The sequence below is a fragment of the Xenia sp. Carnegie-2017 genome, unplaced genomic scaffold, assembly GCF_021976095.1.
Source record: "Xenia sp. Carnegie-2017 unplaced genomic scaffold, XeniaSp_v1 HiC_scaffold_24, whole genome shotgun sequence".
Classification (NCBI taxonomy): Eukaryota; Metazoa; Cnidaria; class Anthozoa; order Malacalcyonacea; family Xeniidae; genus Xenia; species Xenia sp. Carnegie-2017.
Genome location: NW_025813487.1, coordinates 8,817,653 through 8,835,855, shown reverse-complemented (window position 1 = coordinate 8,835,855; position 18,203 = coordinate 8,817,653). Strand labels below are relative to the sequence as shown.

The following is an 18,203-nucleotide window of genomic DNA, read 5'->3' as shown; positions in this document are numbered from 1 at the left end:
CCAAACAGAGCTCTGGTGAAACGTAGAATTGTCTTTATATCTTTGTACCAATGGAAACGCATCCAATCCAGATATTCTATACGTATTTTTACCTAGAGAAATGCCTGCTTTAGATCTCCTGTTAACGCAACTGGGTGAAATCTTCCTCTTACTAGCACCCTTCACAAATGATTCTGCAGTGGTGGACCGCCTTGTAAACATTCATTCTAGGATGCTACTTTATCGTTATCATGTGCAGATCCATCATATACCATCCTTAACTTTTTTCTCTCTGCTGATTGCTAAATCAATGGTTTATGAGGCAAGTAGAACTCTTTGCCGTGAGCTTTCATTTCTGCCACCTCTACTATTTCTTCTTTAAACTGTTTCAGAATAATCTCGTTACACTACTCCATGATATTTTGTTCGTCTAGGTTTTTAGTCAAACTGTTTAGTCTTCTAACACTATTACATTTGTTGTTGGGTAATGGTGGATGATTTCCTTTCCAGGATAATCCTGTCATATACCAAACTTCTTTAATTCTCTGCAGCTGCTCTATAAACTCATTGTACATATTCTGTTGATCATTGGTTTCAGGGTCCTCCAGTACAAGAACATCTAACCTACACAGTTGCTTGTACTCTTCGTGATGTTTTTATGTAAAAAGCAGTTTATTAAGGCTACCTTCCTCCCCCAGTGGCATGATTTTCAATCTTACTTTCGTGATCTCAGAGACAAGCTTCCCGGGGATCCAACTCTTAGTTTTGACGCGATTTAAATTTTAGAGTAATCCCCCGCCTCTAACATTAAACGTAAGGAGAGTTTTCCTTTGTCGTCATCATCATTCATGCTTATGACACTTAGATGTGTGTACGCTGAAGTTAATTTTGCATGTTTTGGATTGTCAAGCATTAAAAGTTCCCTTTTTTCTACTCGTGTTACTTCTGTCTGAATTTGAATCCTTTTTTATTTCAGTCGGTGCATGCCAAATCTCATCTCAACATCTCGGATTTCCTTATTATCAGGTAATTGCTTAAGAATGTCAAAGAATGTTGAGGATGCGTAAGAGCTTCCTACCCACATATCAATTAGAGATCGACATTTATACCTATTTACTTTAACAATAACAACGGATGAACTACTGCTTTGTACTCATTAGATTTAGTGTTCAATAATTGGACATTACACAGGGTTTTGACAGGAATTTTTGCAGATAGTATTATCATGCCTTTGCTTGCAAATAGCGCATTTGGATTTGTTACAACACACGGAAGCCCCATGTCCTTCCCCAGTGCAATTAAAGCAAAGACGATTAGCGCTGAGTAATTTCTTACGTCCTGCTGATGGGTGTAGATAAATAGCCGGTGTGATCATAGATAATTTTTTTTGACCCATTATTTAAAGCAATCAAACATGCATATTTTAAAGTTTCAATTTTCAGTCAGTCATATAAAGTGCAACGCAATGAAACCCTATAGTTAGATATTACCATCTCAATTAACACATTTAATTTAAAAAATTTAACTATATTTGCCTTTCCATACTTCACCCAATCATTGCATTTCCGTAGTTTTGTATTTTTTTCGTGTCTAGTCAATAACCTTTCACTCATGTTGGCCTTACTTGGGTGGACGTGTTTATTTTACTACATTGATAATAACTTCCGTCAAACTTACATTTGGCAGAATAGTTTCATCGTATTGTGAATAAACAGTAGAGTCACTCTATTGAAATTTTTCGTGCTACACATATCTTAATACGCATACGATTACCATAGTGGCAGCCAGTCAATTGCTTTTTTGACCAATAGAATAACAAAATAGCTAAAGGCAGCCAGTAATCTAATTAAATATACAGATGCCAGTTGCGCACGAAAAGGACCTACTGTATATTCACTATACTGTGGCAGTACGTTTATATTGCAGTTTTCAACTTGTACTTCCTTTTAGAAGCTGAGGTTTGAAGCCATTGAAACCTAACTAGTTAGCTCGTACAATAATTAAAAAAAGAGCTACAGAGATCTTCCAATGTTTGCCTATACCTATGTCTCTTACAAACATCATTTATTTTCGTTTTTTTAGCTTTTTCCCCGTTAATTTTTCAACGTAGAATATTTTAATAACAAACTAAAAGCATTTTATTTAATTTTGCATTTTGTTTTATTTCTTTTGTCCGCCGTCCTCGTCCACCTTCAGCGCCCGCTTTTAATCTACACTCTTCTGCTGACGTATAAATCTTTTTAAAATTGACAGATGAATGATTGGTTTCATTACAATAGACACATATCGTCTTTGTTTAACCTCATGTTGGCGCGCTTGCAATTAATTGATGTGGGGATGTCTCGATATGATGTTCTTAGCGTCATGCTTATCATGAATTTTTAAGATTTCCCTCCGTCCATTTCCTAATGCGTCAGTAAGTCGGATAAAATTCCATTTCTTCCAATTATCATACATGTGCACTAAATTGCCCCAAATTCCCTCTGATTTATCAAGGCACATACGAGCATACCCGTTTACCTCTTTTAGATTTCCCATTGTCTCAAGTGATTGAACGTTAAAGAAAAGTTTATCATAAAATGGGTAGATTTTACCGCAGTGTGTTACCAGTAGGTCAAGTAAATCTATGATGTTCAGTACATAGTAGTATAGTAGTTTGTCATGGCGTAGTTTTGTCCACTTCTTTCTTTCAGCAATTCTTGTTCTTTTCGTTCTTCTTTCTCACCAGCTAAAACATGCTGAAAACTTGTGTGGTATGCTGATGCCGAATTTGCGCAAGAAAAGGAAATGGTTTTACCATAACAATGGTTTTACGAGACTGGTAAGCAAGATAATGTTGTTTTTCATTCTAAGTGTTCAGTATTTTCACTAATTTGTTTGCCGTATTGTTTTTACGAAGCTTGTAGTGGTTAACGTTTTTTATTACAAAGTAATAAGATTGATGTTGGTCCAATAATGTATATTTATTACTTAAATGCTTGTCAGACATATGAATTTGGCAATTTTTTTCGAGATGTGCATCTCTTGCATCAAAAATTAAAAAAATTCCTCCATTCATAATGCGTTGAGTTTATGCCTAGGAAAGGGATTAGGATCTTTTCAAAATATAATTCAGACAATATAAAGGAAAAGTTAATAAATAAAGTTGCGTTGAAATTGAATGCAACACTTGTAAATTTTCAAGTGGAAATATCCTTTTGGTGTACAAATAATTTTTCAAGTGGAAATTTCTATTTGGCATCCATCTTTTTGACAACAGTTCCCAACCCAAGTTTCCTCTCCAGGTAATTTGATAGAACTCTATGTGCATAACACATTCCACACGAGACACATTCTATATTCATGTACAATTTGTCACGTGCGCGATCTCGCGTGACTTCCACTTATGTATGTTTAAATCTAAACCTAAACAGTCTTGTATTTTGACAAGGTAGTAGCAGGGCTATAACAAGAAAGTTTCAGGGGGGTGCACATTTGAAAAAGACGGACATATATAACACAACTATATATAACATTTAGAATTACACCAATGCCTTCGAATAGTACAAATAGCCTTTTCTATGATTTCATTTTCACGGTAAATTTAAAATATAGTGTCAAATTGAAATCGATGACGATGCTTTCTTAAATAAATGTTTATTGTTCTTTTATATCTGTAAAGCGAAGCATAGAAAATCGGACCTTTTAGTTATGGGAGGGTGCACGTGCACCTAGTGCACCCCCCTGGTTACGGGCCTGCTCTCAACACAAAATGACCGACCGATAACGAAAACAGTTTAACAAAACCGTAAATTAAAATATCTCATAAGTAAATTTTAAACAACAAAAAATACAGGGCAATAATAACGAGTGATTTTACTACATTTTTTGCAGCTCTTTTAACATCAAAATGTTTTTGTATCCAAATAAAAAACGAGATTGTTCTTAGGATTTGTAAAAAATGTTATTAAAAACCTATGCATGGGACACTTACCCTGTTATTCGTGATATTTTTGAGTGTTTAAAGTCATTGCAGATTGGCTACAATTATTTTCGCATAAATTTAAGTGAATCAGACCCAATCACAGCACCTCACCGTAACACATGAAAAAGCCAATCTTTCAGGGCTAAAAAGTAAAAAAAGATCAACTTTTTGTCTCATAAAATATATTGCAAAGTTTTTAAAATCGTCCACTCTATCTAAATTAATGACTTTCCTGAGGGTGATATCGGCACTTTAAGGATTTTACGGGTAGTAATTGTGACACGATAACTTTGTTAAAATTTAACGATGAAGGTTGAAAGTTGGCATTTAGCTAGAAAACATCTCAATTTAGTGCCTGACATTTTTTGATTTTTAAATTTTTTAATGAGTGATTAATCATGACGTCTTCGCACATATTAATCAGGATTGAAATTTATGTCAGGCACGAGATAATGTTCTAAGCTTTCCAAAAATTTGTCATTTATGATATTAAAGACATGTTTAACAACACGAAATCATGTCACGTGTAGGTGCTAATAAATAGGCTGCAATATTAATTCATCAGTGTAATTTTAAAATAAGAATCTTAAATTTTCTATAGTCATTTGTTTCCCTTGTCAACTCCTTGGAGAAGATGGCAAAATTCATTTTATTTCATGAAAATTATGAAAAAACCCATGAAAGGGGATGACCATCTTTAAGTTCATAGCTATAAATGGTACTGTAGCATCTGTGTTGTGTCGGCTGTAGTTATAGTTAAGCACAAGTTATTTGGTTTTATGATGTCCTACAATACAGACAATACTCAGTATATATACTTCATATAGACGTATATTATTGTTAATCTTCTTGCCTAATTACGGTTCACTGCAGTTCACATTACTTTTTAGCGCATGCGCATTTAGATAATTATTAAAAAATAGAACTGCTGGGGATAAAACGGAGGTAGACTTATTTCAGTAACGTGTTGATTTGATTTTAAAAATCGTTAGTTTGATTTAAAATAATTAAATAAATGTCTTAATGTAAGTTAGAGTTAATGTAAATTTCTCTCTCAATAATTGGCGAAGAACTTATAATTCGCTTCGCTTGCGTCATTCAATGCCAGATGGCTCAGGTGAAACATGAACGTATTTCAAGTGCCAGCGTTGGCGATCTGCCATTGCAGTCAACAGGTCTTGTCTAGACATAGGCGTGTCTAAGCATTCTTGTGTATGTGCCGTCGAGACGCTTCTTATATTTCTCAAGGGGCGAGTGGCTGAATGGTTAATGGCGTGAGCTGTAAGCCAGACGGCGCGGGTGGTGGCTAAATGGTTAATATCGTGGCACATTAGGCAATGTGTCTGTAAACCTAGCCCGGGTTGACCAAAGCCATGTGAGGGAAATTTGGCAGAGGAAACTCTGTCCTCGGATGGACTGTACCTGCATCTGCAATGTTGCAGCCTTGTCACACTGTGTCACGCTGATATCAGCGTTGAGGTTGCGTGAAGGGTACGAGTGATTGTAGTCAGGTCAGCTGCCTTCACTATAATTTCAGTAACCAGGATGTTCCACTTCGTGGAACCCTCATACGTCGAAATCGACGGAGTCCATTAAATTAAATTAAATGTTTCACATTTAGCGTCCATAAATCTGACCCGTAGAGAAGGATGGTTTCAATGCAAGCCTTGAACACTTTACTCCTTGTTGACTTCTTGATTGGAGACTTCCAAACTGCCTGAAGAGAATGCAGCGCATTCCATGCCAACGCTATTCTGACAGACATATCATGCTCAGTATCTGAATAACCGCCAAGGTACTTGAAGTCTTCAACACAGTCGATTTTAGAGCCATCTGATGCAAACAGTGGAGTGACAGATGATGGATTTAGATGCATGTATTGTGTCTTCAGAGCGTTGAGGTGCAGACCAACCTCTTGACAGACATTCTCTACACGCTTAAGGAGATCTTGAGCAGCTTCAATACAATCTTCAAGAAAGGCAATGTCATCAGCGTAGTCCAAGTCAACAAATTTTTCAGCAGGGTATCTGCCACTTCGGCGCGGATTGAGTGTGAGGCTGTCACTGCTAGTAATGGAAGTAAGGAGTGCGTAATCAGGAACAATGATAAATTGAAAAGGCGCCAAGGGGTTGCCTTGAAGAACACCAGTGTCAATCTTGAATGCGTTTGTTTCTCCTTCCGGGGTGAGTACTTCAGCACAGGTGTCTTTGTACATTACTTGAATTGCATCAACAACGCATGACGGCATTCCATGTCCTGAGAGGATTTCAAACATTCGATCACGGTTGATGGAATCGAAAGCCTTGCGAAAGTCTATAAAGGTTATAACTGCTTCCTTGTTGTGATTTTTTAGCTCCTTAACTGTACGCCTGAGAGCCAGTAAATGAGACGTGGTTGATCTTCCTTTGCGAAAACCATTGTGATTAGTTCGCAACACCCTGTCGATGACTGGCCGGATTCTGTTGAGTAGGCAGCGGTTGTAGATTTTCGCTGCTATTTGGGTGAGCGAGATGCCTCTATAGTTGTCTGTCTTCTTGAGATCCCTTTTCTTCGGTATGGGAGTTAGACCAGAAACACCCCATTCTTTTGGGCGTTTGCCATGAAAGGTTTCGTTACAGAACTACAGCAGGGTACTCTTCACTTCAAGTAATTTCCAAAACTCTGGAGGAAGACCGTCCAGCCCTGGCGCTTTCCCATTCTTCAGAATCCGTGTGGCAGAGTCAACTTCATCTTGTGTTAGATCACCACAGTCTTTTTCAGGGAAGATGTCGAATATCTTATGAATTAGAGGGAGATCAGGCTGTGCACCAACAACGGCATTTAGCAAGTTCTTGAAATGATTTTCCCATGTCTTAAGACGGTCAGCACCTTCAATAAATATAATGCTTCGTGAATTTTTGTCTTACAGGGTCTTCACTAAAGCCCATGCATTTTTAATGACAGAGCCTGCCGCTGGCGTTTCAAATGAGCGTAAGATATTGTTAATCCGCTTGTCTTCATAGCTGCCATACGTTTTGCGGAGATTTTTCTGATTTTTCAACAGTTTTTGTGGCTCTTGGTGGACTTTTTGAAAGAAGCTCAGCGCCCGCATCTGTTGCTACTGAAACAAATGTCGAGTAGTCTTGCTCGGGTGGAGAGAGGCTAATGAAGCGCTCTGAGATTGTGCTGCCAATTTCAGTAGCAAGTTCTTTGTCAAGTGATAGCGCTTTCCAGTGAAGTTTTTTCTTTTTTGGAAGAGCAGGGTGGCGTAAACTAAGTTTGAGAGTTGCAGTTACCATACGGTGATCACTACCAACAGGATTAGATGAGGAAAAGGCACGACACTCACTAATGCTGTTTCGCCACCATTTGCGGTACAGTACGAAGTCAATTTGTGAAAGTGACCCTGATGGAGATCTTTGGGTCCAGAGCTGGCTTCGCTATTTCTGAAACAATGTGTTACCGATGAAAAGGTTATGTTGTTAGATGAAATCAAGGACTAGGACACCATTACGATTTGATGATAAATGGTATGAGAAACCTGTGTCGACTTGAGCGTTCATGTCTTCTCCGACAAACAACATGGAGTGAGATGGCACATCTTCAATCACTTGACTCAGTTTTTGGTAAAAGTCAGAAACGATGGGTTCATCAAGAGCGTTGTGAGATGAGTAGCAAGGAACAACGATAGTTTTAGGATTGCATTTAAATGTAGCAAAGATGGAGCGACTGTCATGTTTATCGACTGATTCAAGAAATGGCAGTAGCTTTGCATTTATTGCTATACCAACACTATGCATTGAGGCTCCAATAGAGCTGCGATTGGCTGTCGATGAAAACAGAACAGATGGTCTAAGTTACGAATAACTATGTCAGAATCGTTGTCAGCATGCACGAAACGATGTTCGTGTACGCATGTGATGTCGATGGTGTAGTTGTTAAGCAGTTTGTTGAACTCGGCTTGTGGTGATTATAATAAATCTCTGAAAAAATCATCAAACATAAAAGGAGCGTTGATACTATACATCCCACGGAAAATTTACACTACGATTGACACGGACTGTCTAACTCATACAAACTTTTGCCACACACCACAATACTGTAAAGGTTTCACGGAAGTTTTACACTAAAAAGTAAAAGTTATTAAAATGATAACTCTAGCAGCAGAAGTGTAAATTAATCTGGGTACCAGTGAAGAAAAAGTAATAGACAAAAGCTTCTTTTCCATCTTCTTGCAACAAGAAAGGTAGGTAGGTCTGAACATAGATTGAAGAAAGCCATTAATACCTCAAGTCGAACATATATTTCCGTATTTATGTGCAGGATTTTGCCTTTTCATTCATATGTACTACACAGCAATGACTGTATAGACAAAATACGACGTTAATTATTGACTTGATTTCTGATTACCAAATAACAACAGTAGAAATAATTTTAATAATGAAGCTTTAAAGGTCAGCTTTATGTTTTTTAGTTGGGTAATGACACTTTACACCTGAATTTGGTTTACATTTATATTTCACTCACGTTTAAATTATCATCATCTTCCTTAGATCCACGACAAAATATTTCACACGCTCCACAAGCTTCTTAGGGTTCTAGTTACATGTCGGATCTAATGTCAGGAGACTTAGTCACATATTTCTGTACACTTGACTTGACAACTTTAAAAAGCAAAGTTCTTGCCCAATAGAAAGAAGATTGTATTTCACAACGCCATAGTGAATGATCATCAAGCAACTTTAATCTTTAACTTCCACATTTACGATAAACGATTTAACTTGCTTTACGTTTGAATCCATATCTTGTGCTGTTAGCTCATCATCTCAGAGTTAATCGTGTCTAGAAATGTTTAAAGTTTGCCCCTCCAAAAAATTCAAACCTGGCAACCATCTCAGACATCCTTAACAAGCAAAGACACAGCTCAAATCAAACACAAGTGCATGGGGAAGTAAAGCTATCCTACAAACAGCACGCAAAAATATGAATTTTAAATAAAGTAGAAAACCAAACACCTTTGGGATTCATCACTCTTTTGACTCAAACACTAATGGACACTTCTCTATTGTTTATGCTTTCACGTATTGTGTTTATATTATAATTACCTTCGATATAAAATCAATTTTTGCACAACTATAATCAAATAATTCCTTGGGAAAACGTCTTCCATCGTATAATAAGTTTGTTAACGACTTTTATAGAGCCTCGCCTCATCGATATACCACCCTGGGTGCTTCGCGCTGTATATCGGCCTTGGTTCCTTTCTTACGTCCAGTAGCATACACACCCATGACACAAGAAAAATTAACTGAACTTTAAACATACGGGGAAAATGGGAAAGAGGTTGTGGATATTTGGCAAAACTCTCGTGGCAAATTTAGGAAACATCCAATTTGTTACATTTCATATAAACTCAATCTTATGTCTGTATATCAAATGCTAACTGTTAACGGATAACCCATAATGAAATGAAGCAAAATTTGAAAGAAGACGCTTCTCCTTGACACCCAAACATTCCACGACGAGAAAATCAGATACAAACTAGTGTATGGTCACAGAATAATGACTATACAGAAGGGTCACTCAGGTGTACAACGCGTCCTCGTTACTTAAAAAATGACTTCGGATCATTTTTAAGATTTGGAAAAAGTCAAAAACCTTAATCAGCTGGCTGGAATAATGTCGGCCACCATGCGCGTGACGACATGCGCGAGGACAAAAACATCAAAGGTTCCGACACGAGTGACTCTTCTGTATATTCTTAATCTGTGGTACGGTGCTATAGTCGAAAACCCGTATAAGACTTTGTATTCATTTCATTTACCGGAAGTAATCTCAACTGTTATTAGGTAAAATGACCATGACGAACAACATGGCACAAGTGCCATTTCCTCAAACCGGTACGAAACTCATGAAATTAGTACTAACAATACAATTTTCATTAATTATAAACACAACAAAAAATCAATGGTGTTCAGGATGCTTATCAAAAAATATAAATGTTACTTTTTCTTCAAAATTAAAGTGTTTTTCTGATACCTTTTAATTTCAATCTAAGGCCTGTTTCAAACGTCGAACTTTACATGCACCAAACGCATTAAAGACAAAAGAAAATGAGATGAGTTTCCTAATTATCTTTTGTTTTAAATGCGTTTGTTCCGTGTAAAGTTTGACGTTTGAAATGGGCCTAAGTAACATCAAACACTTTTAAGTTCTACGTACATTCTTTTATTGGTTTCTCGCAACTTTCATCGCTAAGTATAGCTACTGTCAACATGTCCGATTCTTATTCATCATAATTACATAATAAACTATTAAGTCATTAGTATTAAAGTATCTGTTTGCGACAACTTTAATGTAAGAAAATTGATAAGATTCTACGTGTAAAAGATGTAATTGTACCTGATGTTCTCATCTTGTGAACCATTCTTTACGTACATATATACATTATACGGGTGTTCCCAAAAAGGAACAAATACAGGATGTATAAAAACAGTATTAAAAAAATCAACTTATTCTGAAAAGTTAATTCCTGATCACCATGTCTCACAGATGCATTTTTCTGAACTAAATTCTAGGAGACTAATGATGTGCATGAAAGTCGTTTGATTTTGATTTGGAATCCTGCAAACCATAAAAATCGGCAAATCAACTTTCGAATTATGACTGTTTATGCAAGTAGTTGAATTGTTATATAGATGCTGTGTATAGTAATTGTGATTGGTTTATTAGTAGTCACATGACTTGAAATAAATGCATGATTTCCTGCCAGGAAAACATATGAAAAAGTGTTGCCCACTCATTTTAATATCATAACGAATAAAACAGCCACCAAGCCAAAAACTGAAAAACGTTTCTCGAGCTTATTAAGCGACGAAAATCAACTATTAATAAAAAAGAGTTAAGAGAAAACTCGAAGTCAACCTAAATTGCTGTGGTCAATCATAGCATTTTGCAACGAAATTTATTTAAGACACTACATATAGATCAACACACACATTGTAACAATTTCGTAGAAAACATATTTATACAACGATTATTTCCTACATCAACATACTAATATAATAAAACTATGTCAATACGTGTTAAAAAACAAAGTTCAACAAAACACTGCCAAAAAGAAAGTTGCCCTGTAATAAATTTTTTATAAGTGTTAAATGAATGAATCCCAACCAGTCTTTAAAATGGCAACTGCAATTGTTCTGTTTTGATAAAATGTGGGTATTTTTCAACTTCCTTTACAAGATGACAGTTACCAACAAATAATGTTGCTGAATGTCAGTGAAAGTTATTAAACAACTATTGATTGCTAATTTTAAAAAATTGTATTTTTGAATTCAAGATAGGACTCCTCCTTTTCTAAAGCACCAGTGATTTTCACATGGCAGTTGGCAAATTACCATTAGTCTAAAACAGGGGTGTGCAACCTTTTTCACTGGAGGGCCATTTTCAATCATTTGAACAACAGGGAGGGCCAGTCATCATAAGAAATGTCTAAATTTATTAAATGTTTTGGCATCAATGAGGGCCACAACAACTGCCCTTCGGGGCCGGATTGTGGCCCGCGGGCTGCACATGCCTGGTCTAAAAAATGGTGTTGAGTTATGTGGGATTCATTTATTTAGCATTTAAAATTTAAAAAGTAAAAGAAAAATCTAGAAACGTAAAGAAAAAGTGCAGAAATGAAAAGTCTGCATACAGTCAAGCTACTCGTAAACGGACATCCTTGAGACCACGACCTAATGTCTGCTTACGGTAGATGACCGTTTATGAGATGTTATAAAAGATATCTATTCACTATACGTCGATATGTGCACAACAAAATGAAATAAATTTAATGATCTAAAATTTATTCACTACACAAAAATTAAACACAGTTGATCAAGAAATATGACATCTTGAAAAAAGACGTTGAAATTTTTCCATATTTTTCATTCTCATAACTTGATGTAGTTCTTACATGTTGAAGTTACTTTTGTTGTGAATGATGGGTTGACCATTTATATGAACTAAACTGATCACATTCATTCTACAACCATCCATAGTTGACGTTTGCTTTGAATTTTCATGACATGTTGCTGTTGAGATCTTTAATCATATCAGAAAGGTTATAGTATCATTTAAGTACATATATATTTCAGAGCACGCGCAAAGGTAATCAAGTGTCAAAATATTCACAATGACAGTGTGTTTGTATCAAGCAGCTTCAATTATAGATGCAGCAAAAAATTCCTTTAGCCATCTCCAATAGCCACAATGTAATAAAATTAAATTCCTTTTATTCACTCTCATGATTACTTATGCATTTTGTTCTCATCAAAATGTCCACATGAGAGGATAATTTTTACGTTTCAGTTTTATAAAAAGTGAACAAAGTGAACAGCAAGCTTTCACCTTTTTAAAAATGTAAAAGTTCATATCTTCCACTTTTGACGACAAATGACATTTCAATGAACACTTGACCTGGTGACGTTACAATGTACAACAATAAATCGTCAGAGAACCATGGTACATAAAATTTTCATTTCTTTGATTACGTCACTTCCTGAAATAAGGCTTCTCCTTCTTGTGTTATCGTTTGAAGTAAGAGTAGACGATGGAATTTTATAGACAAGCCATAAACATATCAAACTTTGGCAAAGTAACTTGCAGTATGTCTACCGATAATTGAGTTGATGTTGTTAAAAATAATTCCCATAAAGTATCGATTTATAAAGTAAAAGTATTCAAACTTTAACAATGCTTGATATCGATTTTGCATAAAAAGTTGAAAACGTGTCTTTAAACTCCCTTCCATATGCAACATTGTGGGTTTCTTTTCCGTCTCTCTATATTGCAAAACTTTCTTTGACTTATGTTAACTTTTCCTGTTCATACGGTTTGGAGTGTTCAGTCACAATGGTTAAATTGTTTATCACGCTGATTAATGCCAATTATAAGTCATATTCTTGTCGAGTTTACGATTTACTTTTTAACAGTCAGTGAGAAAGACAGCCAAATTTTTACTTTTTCTTGAAAAAATTAGCAAAGATATCATTGCTTTATTATAAATTTACGTTTTTAAAATTGATAAAGATAAAAATATTCCTATATCAGAAGTAACAATTGGGCTGTATTTGTCTCTCTTAACAACTTAAACACATAGATATTTTGTATACCAAAATGCAATAATTAAAAAGAATTAAGAAATTATTTCAGTGCAAGATAGTATTGATTTAATTAGTAACAACTTGTTTTTTGGTGTAAAAGACTATGGAAAAACGTGCAATATTAAAACCATCCTACACTGAATACACTTGCATGAAAATTATATGTTTATATGGTGTAGATATAAACAAAATATAACCAATGGTACAATAACTAACAATAGTTTGCACTTTATTTGATTGTGTGATAAGATGAAAGTCAATAAAATTATTTTCTCGTGCAAGGAAAATTATTATCTTTAACACGAAATCATTTGTGTTTATGGTTTCTCTCTATTGTCATTGAATTATCATCTTTAATTAACTTCAGCTTTTATACATAATCTCTCTCAATGTTGACATTATCGTACACTGCGGTCTCTGTACAAAATAATCAAATTAGACAAAGGTCGTTTCATGAAATCATAGGCAAACAGACATTAATAGAAATGTCAACAATGATAGAAATCATGCATAAATTGAACAAGATTTTCTTAAAGATAATATAGTCATTATCCAAAATGGTGAGAAATTTTATCATTAAAGACCAAATTTATTCTCGTGGCAAGATGATTTTAAAGCATTGTACCGGGACCTTTGAGGAAGAAAAAAATAAAGCAAGTTTGCGTTTACGACAGTAATAAAAAGTTCTTGAAAATATACTTAACAATGCGAGAAAATAACCTTCATTTTTAAAATATTTCAAATCAATTAAATATAAGTCTTTGTTAAATATATACCTATCATCAACAAAGAAAAACTTTGAATCAGAAAAACCCCCAGTATATCTATAAATAATTTGTATGTTTTTAACATCAAATACTTTCACATACCTGCGCATGTCACTTATTAATAATTTATCTGCTGAAGGCGAAAAAGCAGCGTAAGTTATATAGGGAGTAACATCACGCCGGAAGTTTCCAATGACTTTGTCGGTGATTAAGTCCTCTTTAATTACGTCATCCCAACAATTAACAAGTTTTTCTTCATGCCACATACAGTAAATTATCTGACCCTTAAATTCAACTTTAGCAAACACGTGATACTTAGAGCTACATGCAAATACGTGCACATTTCGATAATTTTCAAAATTTACTGATATTTCTTTTTGCTTGTTTTCAACATTGAAAAACACAAAAGAATCAGTTTTTTTACAAGCAAATGATACATCACTCACCTCAAAAATTTTGTTTGTACCTTTAAGTTCATCGAAACTATAAACAAGTTTTGTCAAATCATTATTCCAAAGCTCAGGAGTATTTTTTGCCGTAAGCGAAATAACTCCATTTTCTACAGCAACCATGTCACCAACAAAACATTCCTTGACAACAAAGTCAAATGTGTTGAGATTGTATATAATTATCCTTGAATTTTCTTCATTGCTCCGATACAGCAATTGTCCATTTGAGCAAAATTTCTCGTTACGAAAACAGTAACTGTTAGTTAAATATGCACGCGGTATTGAATAAAGATAAAAGTCATATCCGTATTCAAACAAAAGAACATTGTCGTTATTCAAAATAAAGTAATACTTTTCTTCTCCACTAAAGGAAAAGCTTGATCTGTTCTCATCGAAAGGATCAAGAGGAAAAAACGAAGTTTGGAAAACAGGATCAAAGTCAGGAAGTTTCTCACCAGTGGGATTTACAATGAAACGTTTATTCGTATAAAAAGTATCGCAACAACACCAGGAATGAAGACCAACAGTGAACAAATTATCATCCTCATCTAATTTACCAGACAGTAAATGATCGATCGTTTCATAATTATTCGCTACATCAAATACTTTACACGCTATTCCTTCCACAATAACGCACAAATATCTTCCAGAATTAGAAAAACACAGTAAGGTCACATTATTACATCTAATACTGCGTTTCTTGTCACCTTTCTCAACATCCCATACTGTCAAAGTATCTTCGTAACTAGTGACCATTGTGTACTTATCCTTAGAAAAACATTTGTTAGTAAAGAACTTAGAAGTGGAATCATCACAATGGAACGGACTGGAGGAAATTTTACCATTAATATCTAATATCTTATCAAGCTGGGAGGCAAAAATGAAATCCTTGAATGGATGAAAGACAACGCAAAAGTCTTTCTCGTTGTATTGCTTAAACTGACCAGCAATATTTTTTATCCATAAACATCTGTTTGTTCTCAATGAAAAAAGTTGCACGATGAATTCTTCATAACCACAGACGACGTAATCATGATTTCGTGAAACATCAAGAGACTTCAAATATTGATTCAAAAGTAATAATCGAACTTTTACAGAACTCGTGTCTCTGTACTCTAGATATGGTGAGCCTTTGAAACGTGTTTGAAGCATTGTGGTGGCTTGAGACGACAGATCATTGACTTCGTTGGCAACGTATTGCAAAAAATCTTCTTCATCGTCAAAGATTGTCATTACAGAATAAACTTCATTAAATAAAAATCGAATGTCCTCAGAAATAAGAAAGTACACATCATGTGCGTTGAATAATTTAAAATTTTCAAAAGTACGAGAACGATCAACCAACACAGAAGCAACTAAAACTTCTAAGTCAACAAGATATTTACCAACATTTTCAACCATAAATTCATTATCAGAAATAGCAAGTAAATGAAGCAACCAATACTTGACTGAATACCTCACTGACGCATATTTAATGACGTCATAGTTTACACCTACAGCTTTGAGATTATCCAAAGTTTTTAAACAAAATTCTAAAACAAGTCGATGACCATAAGAAGTTTTTACTGAGTAATCATGTTTTCGATCATCCAACAACCAATCATTTAAAGATTTGTGAAAAAACGAAACACATCCTTCTTTGTTGCTAACAAACAGGCAAGAGATAATTTTTCTAACCCCAAGTGATTCGCGACTCGAATTCAAACAAAGAACGTCATCGATCATTTTCCAAGGAAGAGGTTCTTTAGCAACAGCCAGAGCATTTAAAATTGACTGAAACTTTTCGTTACTAATATGAAACGAATCTAATTCCTTACTTAATCTTGTTAAGCAAATTTCGTAATAATCACTGAGATCTTTTGGTATGGGACCTTTCAACAAATCCTGATTTTTGACTTCACTGCTAAGAAGTGATGCAAGCAACATAAGTCCGTCAGCTTTTTCTGCCAAACTGTTTTTAACATCAGATAGGCTGCCAGTAGAGCCAATTCTTTTTTCAATCAAAAATTTAATATCCTCTAAATTGCGATCATCGCTACAATTAATGAACAGTGGATTTAATTTTTCGAACTTATTCAAAGCAACTTCGTTAGGTCTGGTTGTAATTACAAAACGAAAATAAGGCGGAAGTTTGTGTAAGTGATTAGCAAGCAAATAAGCAAGGTCATCTCTTTCAGGATAACCACATTCATCAAGAGCATCAAGCACAACTAACATTCGCTTGGGAACTTCTGAGATATTATAAAACAACTCAGTAAAAAGAAGGGAAAATAATCCTTCCACATTCATGTTATTCAAAGGCTGAGAGAGTTTACTTGAAAGTTTTTCCACAAGAAGTTGTTTGTAAGCAGGAAACTTACGACTAATTTGCATAGCTAAAGATTGAAGAAGTACATTGGCTTTATTGTAACGACTGTTGTTGTGTTGAAAGAAATGAACTGCAGTCAAATATTGTGGATAACGTTTACATAAAGTAGCTGAAACTACAGATTTACCCATTCCAGCAACCGCAGAAATAACGAATGCACGATTTTTAGAACTGTCGTCTTCGAACCAAGCTAAGAACTCATCAAAAACCCATTTCCGTGTTCCCTCTAAAAATTTTTCATAATGATGCCTAATTTCACTTTCAAAGTTACAGCTAACAAGGTTTTTTGTCAAAATATCTTCTTCTGAACCTAAGTGAGGGTGATGTCGTATTTCATGTACTTCGTCTTTAATTACTGTGACACTATCTTTTACCTGTTGTAAATCTTTCTCTATACCCTCCACTGTTCTCTTAATACCTCTCTGATCAGTTTTAATATCAGTTAAATCGCTCTTTAATCTATCCCATTCTCTCAAAATTCTTTCACATTCTTCATTACCAAACAACTCATTTTTCAATCTATCTATTTTTTCCTGACTTATTCCTAAACGAACTAATGGTTCACTTATATCCAGCCAATGATTTTCAAATTCATCACAGCTTACTGAAGTGTCAGGTAAGTGAGCAAAACGATCATTACGAAATAACCTGATACGGGTAATATCTGCTTCAGTTGAACAATCAGTGACATTAGGCATGTTTTGCCATATTGGATCACGAGGTGGTTTTAAACCACAAATATTACGCAGGAGAATACAAAGTAAAGTAATGTCAAACTTATTTTCATTTGGTAATATTGGAGGAGAAGGATACAGTAGATCCCATTGATGTTGCTTTATAATTTGCTTATCTTTTAGCAACAAAAGCTTATTATAATTTTCTGTCTTATTTAAAACATAAAATAAATCAGTACCTGACAGTTGTTTCCTCAATGTTATTCTTAAAGCTTCTCCACCAACATCAACAATTAATCTCATCAACTTAAAACCATTAGTTTTCATGTCTGAGCTCAAGACAGACATAATGTTGCTCCCTGCAGAAAAAAAGTATGTAAGATTTCCATGGTACAAATTCATTGTGATTATAATGGAAAACCTGCGGTCAGTTACATGAAGGGAGAATAGTTTTATCCATTAGATGGTAAATAGTTTTGAACTTTTACAAAATCTCTTAAAAAAGGATCAATATGTGATTAGAACTGAGCAATCATTGAAATCAAATATTGCTTCACAGATTACAAAATTTTTCTACAAGTTTGAAAATTTTACTATCCGACAAATAATGCTATCCAGGCTTCGTGCAACCGTTCCCAGATATACAAGGTACATAAAAAATAGGTACGTGTGTACACGTGGGTAGCCTTGACCAGAGTTAAAGTACATGAAGCAAACAGTAGTCAGTAGTCCAACTGCTTAATATTGTATTTTTCATTAAATTAAGGCCATTTCCAAGGTCAAGTCCCAAAATCACTCCGTAATAATAACATATGAAAAATAACAAAAAATATTTTCAAGTCAAAATGCCACAAAATGAAATCATTCCTTCTTT

At 34.9% G+C, this 18,203-nt stretch overlaps 2 protein-coding genes across 2 annotated transcripts in view; both read right to left on the bottom strand.

Annotated features, from left to right (window-relative positions):
• Positions 1–13,604: 13,604 nt before the first annotated feature.
• LOC124450548 lies at positions 13,605–17,640 on the bottom strand. The gene is made up of 2 exons (XM_047001203.1): positions 17,569–17,640; positions 13,605–16,322 (listed from the first exon to the last, which is right to left on the bottom strand). Exon 2 carries the CDS (start codon positions 16,211–16,213, stop codon positions 13,661–13,663), a length of 2,553 nt encoding a protein of 850 aa, XP_046857159.1. The 5' UTR covers positions 16,214–16,322; positions 17,569–17,640; the 3' UTR covers positions 13,605–13,660.
• Positions 16,301–18,203, bottom strand: part of LOC124452083 — a gene marked incomplete at its 3' end in the record, with an annotated part of 41,819 nt that continues 39,916 nt past the window's right edge. The window contains exon 4 of the mRNA XM_047002676.1: positions 16,301–17,688. Coding sequence (XP_046858632.1) covers positions 16,301–17,688 — 1,388 coding nt within the window. The remainder of the gene's footprint in view (positions 17,689–18,203) is intronic.